At 46.4% G+C, this 12,523-nt stretch overlaps 1 protein-coding gene across 1 annotated transcript; it reads left to right on the top strand.

Moving 5' to 3' along the window:
• Positions 1 to 8,455: 8,455 nt before the first annotated feature.
• LOC100838566 (polyol transporter 5) lies at positions 8,456 to 10,814 on the top strand. The gene is made up of 2 exons (XM_003562769.4): positions 8,456 to 8,692; positions 8,794 to 10,814. Exons 1-2 carry the CDS (start codon positions 8,581 to 8,583, stop codon positions 10,221 to 10,223), a joined length of 1,542 nt encoding a protein of 513 aa, XP_003562817.1. The 5' UTR covers positions 8,456 to 8,580; the 3' UTR covers positions 10,224 to 10,814.
• Positions 10,815 to 12,523: the final 1,709 nt, after the last annotated feature.

Here is a 12,523-nt window from a genome sequence, read left to right as displayed (position 1 = left end):
AGAATGTTTGTTTCACTTAAATTGTTCCATGGTCCATACATGTTTCGAATTAGCCATAGTTTTCACGAATCGTGTTTTTATGTGTTCGTGTGTTTAAGATACTATTGCTATAAGCTAATTGTCGTATGTGATTCCCCATTTCAGGTAATATTGTTTCAGATCAAGGCAATGTTAGTTCATACTATATAGGTAGTGAATTTACGATCCTTGGCTTCAATAGTTTGTTTCCTGAAGAACCGAGCGAGCTTGCTTTTTTCCCTCCAACTGATTCAGGCTTCGATGGTCGATACTTGATTAAGTGCAAAAAATAGTGGGCGATGTTGTTCGTACTTTGTATGGCTTGGATATTCTCATCTTCCAGAAAAATACATTGTTTTCTAATTCATGGTATACAGCTCAAACGGCATGGCATCCTATTTCAATGCCAACATCGTTTTTCTTTGTTCCCACTCATCAGAGGTAAATGAACATCCTATATAAATTAAAACATGATCACTTTGATTTTGTAACTTTTTTTTTGACATAAAAATTTTCCGCTGCAACGCGCGGGGTATCATCTAGTTTTTATAACTTATGCATCCGGTGAAGAACAATCCAGTCAGACAGATAATGAAGAACTTATACTTCGACCGACCGGCGCTGCGGAGTTCAGGTTGTTATTTTGTTTTCATCTCCCTCTACTACTCCAATTTTCCATTGCTGGAGCGGGACTTCGTAGATAGATCAGCTATGAAGTCATCAGTTGTCGGCTCTACCCTGTTCTGTACAGTTTTTCGGTTGTAAACTGTTGGTAGGTTTCAGTGTCTGGCTCCATTCGGTTTAAGAAATTGATCCTTCTTCTTCACTTCTTCAGATGATCCAACAAATGCTCGATTGCTCTTTCAGATAGCTGATACACTAGTCATTTGATTCGTCGGTGGACCAGCTGTCCCAAAATTTCAGCAGCCTTTGCATTAGGGACATCTTGGAACCATATGAGTAACATAATAAGCAGCCGCTAAACAAACGGTGACATGCATGCCATGGGGTCTAAGCGGTCGTACCTGTCCCGGAAGAAACATCAAGAAACGCCAGTTAGTCCTCGAACGCGACTAAGATTCAGACATTCAGTCGGTATCAAAGTACTCACGTAATCAAACAGACTAATGAATGAATTCCATGCTGAATCTTCTCGGGATTTGATAGAATGTATTGCCTACGGTCGCTTTTGTTGTGGCTGCTAAACTCAACTGGCCTTAATTTTGTGTTTTGTTTTCTACGTTCTTGTTATCTTGGGAGTACTGAACTGCAATGGTTTTTAAAAATAGAAATCATGGGTACCCCCTAGCTAAAAGACGATATAGGATACCTGGTTGTTTTCTACTCCCTGCGATTCATAAAAAATATCACACATTTTGTATTAAATTAGTATAAATTTTGTATTAAGTGGACGACATTTTTTATGTATAGGAGAATGTCGGCTTTTAAATCATTTTAGAATGAGTTCTAAAACAACTGCCACTAATATACAAAATGTTCAGACTTTCCACGTAAAAATGATGTTGTCATGTTAGTAGATACTTGAGTACACCATAAAAAAAACCGTCCATATCACAATAGAATTTCTGTTCCCACACGCATTTAATTTGACAAGCTATAAGAATTTGGAGTAACCACTGGGAGGTCTCAACCATCGACTCCCTCGTGGGAAACCAACTGAACACCGAGGCAATACTGTGTACTAGCACGTGCAGTTGACTAGCGCGCGGCCATACTGCTGTGATCAGCGATGGGCCAAAACTACGAATATTAATATCGTTTTCAAAGCAAGAAATTGAAGGGGGGGGGGGGGGGGGAACTATTTGGTAGTTTCGGCTCGGAATCTTACGATCGTCTTTTTGGAGTTTGGACTCGTCAGCCGCTTGGTCCTGGCCATCCCGTCCAGTTCCTTTCTGGGACCCCGATGCACCTTCAGTCGGCAGTCGCCACGGTTACTAGCGCTAGACTTGTGCCGGTTACATCAGAACCGCTATTGGCTGTCTGGAGTCTGGACTTGGTTCAACTTCAGTGTTCCAGCTTTCAATTCCCAAATTAAGGCGTAGCCAGAAAGGGATCGCGCACAAAAAGTGACGACGTGGTCTCGCCGTTACGGTATAACCTTGAGAATTGACCGTGCGTACTTACTTACATGCAGCTCGATCCACGGTTGTTTTCTTCTTGGATGCACGGGGCTCCAAGCAGGAAGAAATGTTGGCTCACTGACTTAATTCTGATGGCTAGATGGCGATGTGTTGTGTTATCGCCCCGGTCTTCCGTACGTTCACATTCGCGCCGCATACATGCACATCTCGGTCAATCCACACGTGAGATGTAGGAGTACGTTCCAAATGCTATCTCAGTTGACACCGTTGACTTAGGACAGTACACATCGGCTATTAAATACATGGCGTGGGTATATCTCACGCTCTTGATTTTAAGTAAAATGCTTAAATCTCATTTGAGAGTATCAGAATCGTTGGATTAGTATCTGAACATCATCCCTACACTCCACTCTCCATAGTTGATTCTGGATCTTAAAACACAGGACATATCTGACATAACTTATGCGCACGTGTTGCAATGGCAGATCTAGGATTTTGAGTCAGTGTGGTCCATTGAGTAAAATGTTTTACCCTAACTATAAATCGCAACCATCTGTGCAAAAGAAATGAATATAAACTGCACCAGCGGTTGTTGATTCCTGTGTGTAATCATTAGGCGAGAGGCGAGAGTGCCAAACTCATGTAAAGAAAAGGCAAACAAGGCCCACGAGGATACGGGTTTGGACTTGACGTTGTTCATCTGGGCCTATATGGTTTTTTTTCCCTTTTTTAGGTTGAATAGACAAAAGTATATGGACCATATTTAAAATCCCAGGCTGGTCCATGGACCACCAGTGACGTGTTGTGAGCGTCTGCGTTTGTACTGTGTTTTTTTGTTAAATATAAGAAGTCATAACTTTGTTTTAAGTAAAAAAACAAGTTTATAGAAAAATCTACTACTCCCAATATGTTCCTGAATATGAGAAGTTGTAGTTTTTCTCTTAAGTCAAACATCTTCGAGTTTGACCAAATTTGTAGAAACATCTTCAAGTGTACTATGAAAATATATAATGGTAGAGTTAACAAAAAACTAATTCGAAGTTCTCAGTGTTTATAGATTTTTCCATAAACTTGGTCAAACTTGAAGAAATTTGACTTACAACAAATGTACTCCGTACTAAGTTTTATACTTTTTTAATATTGTAGATGTTAGAAATTTTTTCATAAACTTGATCAAACTATTTTTGACTTAGCACAAAATTATGACTTTTTATATTTAAAAACAGATGTACTCCCTCCGACCGGAATTACTTGTCGAAATATTACATGTATTTAGACACTTGTAAACATAGATACATCCATATTTGAGCAAATTTGAGACAAGTAATAGGGGTCGAAGGAAGTATTAATATTCAAAAAGTACCAAGCAAAATTCTAAAGTACTCCCTTAAAAATCAGAGGAGAAATTACTGTGCACCGGAAAGTAACACGAACGGGAATTAGTTAATGCATCCTTTCCATGATGTAAAGTACTAGCACGGGAATCATTTCTTTTACCTATGCCGACGGGGCAATTTCCATGCGCTCCCATGCAGGGCTGCCGCCAATTGTAGCCAATGCACGGTTCGTTTTCCACACATGTAAAATCTTTGTCACGGCGAAGTGTCCGATGATGCGTACGGCACCAGAGCGGCCATGCTGTGCATGGACTTATCGTGATCGCATTATGCTGAAGCGATCATATTATATTCACTTGGCGTCGTAATTCGCCTCAAACGTGCGGAGGCTTTTTATTATCCTTCAAGATATTCAGAGTACCGCACCAACGGTGCTCCACGTCGACCCACACCCGCGGCCGCGTGGATACCTCGTTGAATCCGCAGTCCACGGTCAGAGCACGCCAGCCAGACGAGGCTCGCAGTCGACCAGCAGGCCGCTGTACTACAGTTCACTAAACTGGCAACTCATGGGCCGCAGAGGGTCCCCGTCCGGTACGTACATCCGCCAAAATTCCAAATCGCCATGATTCGGAGCAGTCGGTCAAAGAGATGGACGCCGCAGCGCGGAGACAGGGACCCGGCCCGGCCGGCCGCCCTTGGTGTACTAGCCTGGGCGCGCTGGTCGCCGCCCGTGATCGATCGGCCGGGGTCAAAGTCAAAGTCTCTGAACGAAATCCCGTAAGATGAAGGAGCCATGAGAGAAACGCAGCAGCTAGCGGGCGCGGATCACGTCGGATAGACAGAGACCCGCGGTGGCTAGGCTTTAGAGGAAGGAGCCTTGCATAGAAGATCGCGCGGAAAGTCTAGGCGCGTGATGGCGACCAGATGAGCCGTGGATGGGCAGTTCTTGCGCCCCATTTTTCTTTGTACCACTACTTGCTTGCCGTGATATACCGAGATCCCTCCCTCGGCAGCAGGGCAAGACGCCAAAAGACTGCCATGCCGAATCGAACGATATGTCTGGCTTGCATATACCGAGTTCTTGCTGGTACTCGTAGTATACATGAAAGCATTGATCTTCTGGCGGAATCGGATCATATGCCCCGACACCGCGGATTATATACTGATTGCAATCGCCTCATACGTACGTAACGGTGGCCGACCTCTCTGCAACAAGAAATGTGTGCCCGCTACGTACGGCCCCTAGGCGCGACCGGTCCAAAATGTTAACATCTTCGTTGGTAAACTACCGAGGATGTTTCATCGGAAGAAAAAAGAATTGCACGGCTGGGCACGACAATTCTCACCTAGCTAGCTAGTCACAGTCGATTTCCTCGAGATTCTTTTTTTTTTTTGCGAAAAGATTTCCACAAGATTCGGGAGCACAAGTGTCCACGTTAACTCACACCGTATACATTAACCGGTCACGTAAGGAAGAAGGAAAAAAGAAACAGCAGCGAAATATCACTGCTGTTGACGTGTACGGATGGGGACGGTCGGTGCGTCGATCTCCCATTCGCTCTACGTCAGGGTTTGACGAATCTGACGATTCACACAACGGATCGTTCATGACTCCAGATTACTGGAGTACTAATATACAATCCGCAGCGGGCTGGCCCAACTATTAAACTTTTGAAAATTCAGCGAATCCGCCAGCTAAACTAGTCGTCGATTAGACTATAATGAGATGAACCCACCCTAAAGCATCCACGTGTGTTTGGTGAAGCAGGAAAAAAGATAGTTCGGTTGACTCGGTGCTGGCACACATGACAATTATTAATTTACACACGATTTCAAAGATTCCCTAATCATTTATAAGATAATACTCAGAAAAGTCTACAGGAGTTCGAAATGATCTTTCTTTCTTTCTTTCTTGACAGCCGAGCTCGCAATGATCTTAGTGTGCTTCAATTATGCCACGAGGGAACCATGCAAGGGTACACAAGATCAGGACAGCCCGCGAGCGGATTAGACAGTGTATGGATGCGATATATCATATATGTCACATTAGGTGAAAATTTTATATGTAATGAACTTTTAAACTTCCTATTCTACGGCCAACTAAATGACAAATAAACTGATCAGATAATATATGCAGCTTATATTCCCTGTGGATTCGTTTCCGTAAATGCATTTAAGTGATTAGAGATTTCACTTTTTATCTGATCAGAAAAAGGGTGCAGCTTGTAATCATCGTGGGGGTTTCATAAAATAACTTTAAGTCATTAGATGTTTCACTTTTCATCTCGTCCATTTATTTGAGATTTAATGGATAAGATTGAAAGTTTTGAAGATCTTTTCAGCTGCTGAAGTTGAGGATGAATATGGAGATGGTGATGGTGTTATCGTCGATGAAGATGAAGATGGTGACGACGATGAATCTACCCACGATTGCAGGATTTTCCCCAAGCGGAGAGGCGGAATCTACCCTCTCCCGAAGAAAGAGAAGGCTGCTATTGTGCTACCACTCCCAAAATTTTCACGAAAATTAGGGCGTCGGCCTTAAAAGGGTGCTCCCAGGGGTCCCACTCACACAAGTGGCATATCCCTTCGCCAGGACGAGTGGGGGACGTAGGGCCCATGGACCTCGCACATGTGATGCCTTTCTGCCTCCTGATCTCTTCGTGCACATGATGATAGATTATAAAAAAAAAATCTAATTTTTGTCCTTCACGAAACAACACCAAATTATATTCTTCTCTGGGTCAAAAGTCGTCTCCCCAGAACTCCAGCGCGGCAAATGGGGCAACAACAAAAGGCAAGATCTAAGTTGTAATAATTGAGATCTAAACGCTACTTGCGACTTTAATAATATAATGGATGTGTGCATCGATTGATGCAGAGGCCGGGGGGATTGCCCTCCTTTTCGGGAAAAAAGGCAAGATAAATTTCGCACAAATAAGGGTGAAATAACATCCAAATGACGAATTACCTCCAAAATACTTGGTACAAAATGCACATGTCAGTAGGTCGAGGTTATAATTGTGTCCAGATTACCTCCAAAACACTTAGTACAAATTACAGGCTGCAAGCTGCAATTTTGTACCTAATATAAGGACTACTGCTGCAATAGGCATATGGCCGACATGATGAAATATCGAATTGGACTGTTGTTGCCGTGCATTCAGAAACTCCGCGACGAACTAAGAGCACACGTAGTCAAGGCAACAGATGACACGCATTATCGGGAGCCTTACACTTAATCTTGTCCAATGACCGTGAGCAGCACCTGATTGGGCGTGGTTGTCATGCGATCCATTCTTCTTTGGCAGTCGTGTTAGGTGCAATCTTGTCTACTTATGAAGTTTGGGGTTGGTGATGGTCTGTTCATTTCTTTTTATTCACATCCCTAAGAAGTAGGACTTGCAAAACAGCAAGTTAGAGAAGCAAACTATAACACTCCTCCCCCGATTTTGTCATGTTGCCTCTGCTCTCCAATCTTCATGGTTCTTAGTTTAAATCTATCAAAGTGCACGTCATACTTTTAATGGCATTGGTTAATTAATAGTCTAACAACTGTGCTGCTATTTCCATACATGCAGATTCGTTTTTCTGGATGATTCCATAGCAAAGTATAGATACTGTGCTAGTTAATCATCAAAATTGAGAGCATGCTTTTTACCATGCATACGGAGGGAGTAGAAGTTTTAGATGAGTTGTACGAAAACGATGATTGCAATTACTTTTGGACGATATATACGTGAACATAGACTGAAAAAAGCTCTGTACTGCTGTCATGTCGATGTCAAAAGCACAAGTCCAATTAATAGCCCAAATCATGTACTCCTATCAGAAAAATGCCGATGTCCAAAACACATGTCCATTTTTTTTATTTTTTTGAGGAAAAAACACATGTCCAATTAGTAGCACTCTAAGCAAGGGTAGCAATGAGAATATTCATGCATGCTCGGGCCAACGTTTTTGTCAATACTGGTTTCCTCTGAAAACTATTGACAAAACTAGCCTAACGGAAAGCAAAAAAGAAGCATGTGGACTTCCCGTCAATGGCATTAGCGGAATGCACTGTAGCGGTACACGTGCAGTGTTTGTGCATTTGTGCATTTGATTCGAAAAACGCTTTTGCTACTCTTCCGCCAATGCCTTCCGACAGGTTACTTTTGCAATTTCGTTTTGAAAAGTGTCAAATTTGTCAAAAAAGTTAGCCGGGGCCAGCGCGGCAAAAAAATCTCGTTGTACTACCATGCACTTTTTATCAAAGTCTCGTGCCACGTGGGTAGAGTATTCCCTCCGGGACTAGGATCGATGAGAAGGATGAGAAAGCGCGCAAATCGACCAATTGATCCACCCACATGGCACGAGACGTCGATTATTTTTTATTTGCACTTCCACCTAATTCAGCTTGTCGAAAAGAGACGTTGAGTTTTTTTCAGCGATACCGGTGACGGGATCGAGCGAGCTGATAATCAAGTCCAAAGCCCAATTGCTCCAGAGACGCCGGTCCAACGACGCGAGGACCAAGCAGCAGTCGTGTCCTCGTGTGGTAGATTTGTCATCGCCAATGGGACTATGGCAGCAAAGCAGACGTGCCTATATATTTTACCACCTCATTTCCATAATATAAAAGCAATTAAAAAGACAAGACTTCAAAAAAAATTATGTGGGGTATTGCTATGGAATTTGTATAAGTAGATCATCTGTAAGAGTGTTTACTAATATATCATATAGTAGTAGTACAAATTAAAATAGCAGTAGGATAATTCTTAATCAAATCTTTCTCTTAACATATTCTAATACGCCATATGTTGCTATAAAATTGGAAGTAGTGTTAAGTATTACACGAGAGATAGCTACACCGCCGGTGACTATTCGACGGCAGGATGATGAAGCTGTTTCAAATGGCTCGTGTCCACATATACTGTTTCCAGCTCCTTCTCTACTTGTACGTACTGTGGAAGTCAAGGCCCCCCTGCTGTCATGGATCCTGTGTCTATAAATGCGTCCCCTGCAATGCAACACTTCGCTGCCACATAGTACAAACGAACGAGCTCGCGAGCATACACTAAAGCGAAGCCTCGTTTGCACAGTCCTCGGGCAAGCTAGGAACGACTGAGGCGTCGACGATGGCCTCCGACGCGCTCACAGAGGCCGGCCAGCCCAAGAAGAAGGGCAACGTGAGGTTCGCCTTCGCCTGCGCCATCCTCGCCTCCATGACCTCCATCCTCCTCGGCTACGGTAAGCACAAATTAAACACACTTCGCCTCTATGATCTGGGTACGTTTGCATGGGCACTAGCTAATCATGCGTGCACGACGATGTTTAATTGGGCTCTCCAGACATCGGTGTGATGAGCGGGGCTTCTCTGTTCATCAAGAAGGACCTGCAGATCTCAGACGTGCAGGTGGAGGTCCTGATGGGCATCCTGAACGTGTACTCGCTCATCGGCTCCTTCGCGGCGGGGCGGACGTCCGACTGGATCGGGCGGCGGTACACCATCGTCTTCGCCGCCGTCATCTTCTTCGCGGGCGCCCTCGTCATGGGCTTCTCCGTCAACTACCTCATGCTCATGTTCGGCCGCTTCGTGGCCGGCATCGGCGTGGGCTACGCGCTCATGATCGCGCCCGTGTACACGGCCGAGGTGTCACCGGCCTCCGCCCGTGGCTTCCTCACCTCCTTCCCCGAGGTGTTCATCAACTTCGGCATCCTCCTGGGCTACGTCTCCAACTACGCCTTCTCACGCCTCTCGCTCCGCCTCGGCTGGCGAGTCATGCTCGGCATCGGGGCCGCCCCGTCCGTGCTGCTGGCGTTCATGGTGCTCGGCATGCCGGAGTCGCCCCGGTGGCTCGTCATGAAGGGCCGCCTGGCCGACGCCAAGGTCGTCCTGGCCAAGACCTCGGACACCCCCGAGGAGGCCGCGGAGCGCCTGGCGGACATCAAGGACGCCGCGGGGATCCCCCAGGACCTGGACGGCGACATCGTGGAGGTGCCCAAGAAAGGGGGCAGCGAGGAGAAGCGGGTGTGGAAGGAGCTCATCCTGTCCCCGACCTCGGCCATGCGGCACATCCTCATCTCCGGGATCGGCATCCACTTCTTCCAGCAGGCGTCGGGCATCGACGCCGTGGTGCTCTACAGCCCGCGCGTGTTCAAGAGCGCCGGCATCACCAACGAGAACAGGCTCCTGGGCACCACCTGCGCCGTCGGGGTCACCAAGACGGTCTTCATCCTGGTGGCCACCTTCCTCCTGGACCGCGTCGGCAGGAGGCCGCTGCTGCTGAGCAGCACGGGCGGCATGATCGTGTCGCTCGTGGGCCTCGCCGCGGGGCTCACCGTGGTCAGCCGGCACCCGGACGAGCAGATCCCGTGGGCCATCGCGCTCTGCATCCTCTGCATCCTGGCCTACGTGGCCTTCTTCTCCATCGGGCTCGGGCCCATCACGTGGGTCTACAGCTCCGAGATCTTCCCGCTGCACGTGCGCGCGCTGGGCTGCTCGCTCGGCGTCGCGGCCAACCGCCTGACCAGTGGGGTCATCTCCATGACATTCATCTCGCTCTCCAAGGCCATCACCATCGGCGGCGCCTTCTTCCTCTTCGCAGGCATCGCCTCGCTCGCCTGGGTCTTCTTCTTCACCTACCTCCCGGAGACACGCGGGCGCACGCTGGAGGACATGAGCGCGCTGTTCGGCAACACGGCCACGCACAAGCAGCAGGGGAGCAACGGCGCCGACGACGGCAAGGAGAAGAAGGTGGAAATGGGCGCCACGAACTGATCGATCGATTAAACCGCAAGTTGCATGCCAGATCGCGAGGGGCGAAGACTTGCGCTAGCTGTAGCCTGTATCTGTCCGTCCCGTTCCGGCTGGCTAGCTCACACTACGCTATGCCACATAGACGACGAAGTAACGTGGGAAGATTCGCTGATCCGGCCGGTCGGTGCTGCTGGAGAGCGACGGCAAGCTCCAGCTCGATCGGGACGTTAAAGCCGGCTTCCTAGCTAAATGTGTTAAGTACTATGTGAGTTTAATTTCGCAGGTTGGTTTGTCCGGATTATTAGCTAGAGGTTGTGAAGAATCGGGCAACGCCATTACGGGCTGAGGCGTCCGCCGGGTTTGTCGTACTAGCTCTGCGTGGGGTGTTTTTAGTGTTTTAGTTGGTGAGAGAAAAACTAAAGGATTCTCTTCCTGCCTGCCGAGTGAGTCAAGCAAGCCACGGAAAATGTGTAAGAGAAAACTATCAGTATCTATTGTGAAGACTTGTTTCACATATGCATTGTAGCGGTTGGTTGCCGCAGCAAATATTCAAGTTGATCGACTCGATCACGGGACCGGAATCTTGAAAGGAGCGTAAGCAACCAGCTGGTACATGACATGACACCAAATTAATTAGAGTTTGAGGGTCTTCATCAGCTTGTTAGTCCAATCAGGCTTATACCAAGTGATTAGAGTAGGTTATCTGAACGTATTTTTAAATGACGTTGAGACTACCTAAATACCTAACATTTTTTATATGTTTATTGCGATGCATGCGTAGTGATAATTTACATACCTCGCCATGTGATGGATTCTTTAATTTTTCGAGAACGGCGCGATGGGTTCTGTTTTGTAGCTTTCGATGACCTTATGGGTGACAGGGCAAGTGAAGTTTGTACTGCTCTGACTGCAGAGCACCACGTTCTGGTCCGATTACTCTTTAGTCTTTACAGGCTCCGGATCAAAAGAAATCTTTACAGCCTCGATCAAGTACGCTACGGCTAGATGCCAAAGCCAGCCCACTCGGAATAAGAGCTGCCCATTTCGTTCGAACAGGTTGCAGGCCTACAATGCTAACAAGCCCGGCTCGTTTTGTTTACAAACTTTTCTTCTTTGGATGCCGCGATGGCGTTATCTCCTTTTTTTTTCTAACCAGAGTTGGAATACTCGATACTCCCTTCGACCAATATTAATTGTCTTATGTGAACTGAGCCTAACTCAGGTGGTTTGGTTCCTTGTGGTGGAACCAGCCCATGCAGGTTCAAGTTCTAGATTTGACATGGGTGTCATATATTTCCTTGTGTTATTCCAGAATTTAACCGGCGCTATGCTTTGTTTTTCGGAGGTGCTCATAGGGGTAGTGTGTGCGTGTGTGCGTTCATAGGGGTGAGTGTACACGCGTATTGTGAACGTCTGCATTTGTACTGTGTTTCTCAAAAAATATATTAATTGTCTTAAATTTGCTCTAATATGGATGTATTTATGTTTAAAAAGTGTCCAGATACACGTAATATTTCGACAAGTAATTCCGGTTGGGGGACTATATTTTTTTTTGCAGGTACCTGAAGACTCAATACATTAATTAAGGAGAAATCAAATGGTCCAATTAATTAACGGAAAGCCGGATAAAAACTATAACAAACGTTCATAGCACCTTCAAAAGAGTGATACTTAGAAGAGAAGACAGTTCACGGGACCCTGGTAGTTCGAGAAAAACTACGGTTCAAATCTTCACTGGTTGCTTTTGAATCCTGGAGAAAGATTCGACACTAGGAGACATAAGCACCACGGATCAATCGTTTTCTCTACAGATTTGATTCCTTTCTTGGGATTTTTATATCTTTGCCCTCGATTGCTTAGTTGTGATAAGTTCTGTCCAAGTCACAAAATGTTGCTCTAATCTACACTTCCTCCTTTGACGATTCCTCGTAAATGTCATCACGGATCACCTGCGAATGTTCATGGCTCATTGACCGTTTGATTCTGGCCGATGGGCCGCAGTGTACCCTGACAGGTGGGGCTGGTGGGGCGTTCTGACGTGTGGGGCTGCGAGGATGCAGCTCAAGCGGGCAGTGCTTAACGGGTCTACTGTCCTTACATGCGGGCCAAGGCGTGGCATGATAGGTGGGGGCGTGTATCGCTACTGATAGGTGGGGCGCCGAGGCAACAACAGTAGCGGGGCGGACGTGACAGGTGGGCCAAGGAAAAGATGACAGCTAGGGACGAGACAAAGGATGACGGGTGGGCTGAGGCAAAGGATGACAGGTGGAGGCAAAGGATATGACAGGTGGGGCGAGGCGTTAGATGACAGGTGGGGCGAG

Source organism: Brachypodium distachyon, chromosome 1 (genome assembly GCF_000005505.3).
Source record: "Brachypodium distachyon strain Bd21 chromosome 1, Brachypodium_distachyon_v3.0, whole genome shotgun sequence".
NCBI classification, from domain to species: Eukaryota; Viridiplantae; Streptophyta; class Magnoliopsida; order Poales; family Poaceae; genus Brachypodium; species Brachypodium distachyon.
The sequence above is the reverse complement of the archived record's forward strand: the minus strand, read 5'-3'. Positions and strand labels throughout refer to the sequence as shown.

Bases quoted from the DNA above. Each gene is read 5' to 3' on its own strand.
- LOC100838566 (XM_003562769.4), top strand. From the start codon at position 8,581: ATGGCCTCCGACGCGCTCACAGAGGCCGGCCAGCCCAAGAAGAAGGGC. The intron at 8,693-8,793 runs GTAAGCACAAAT...TGGGCTCTCCAG, and splicing joins CTCCATCCTCCTCGGCTACG to ACATCGGTGTGATGAGCGGG.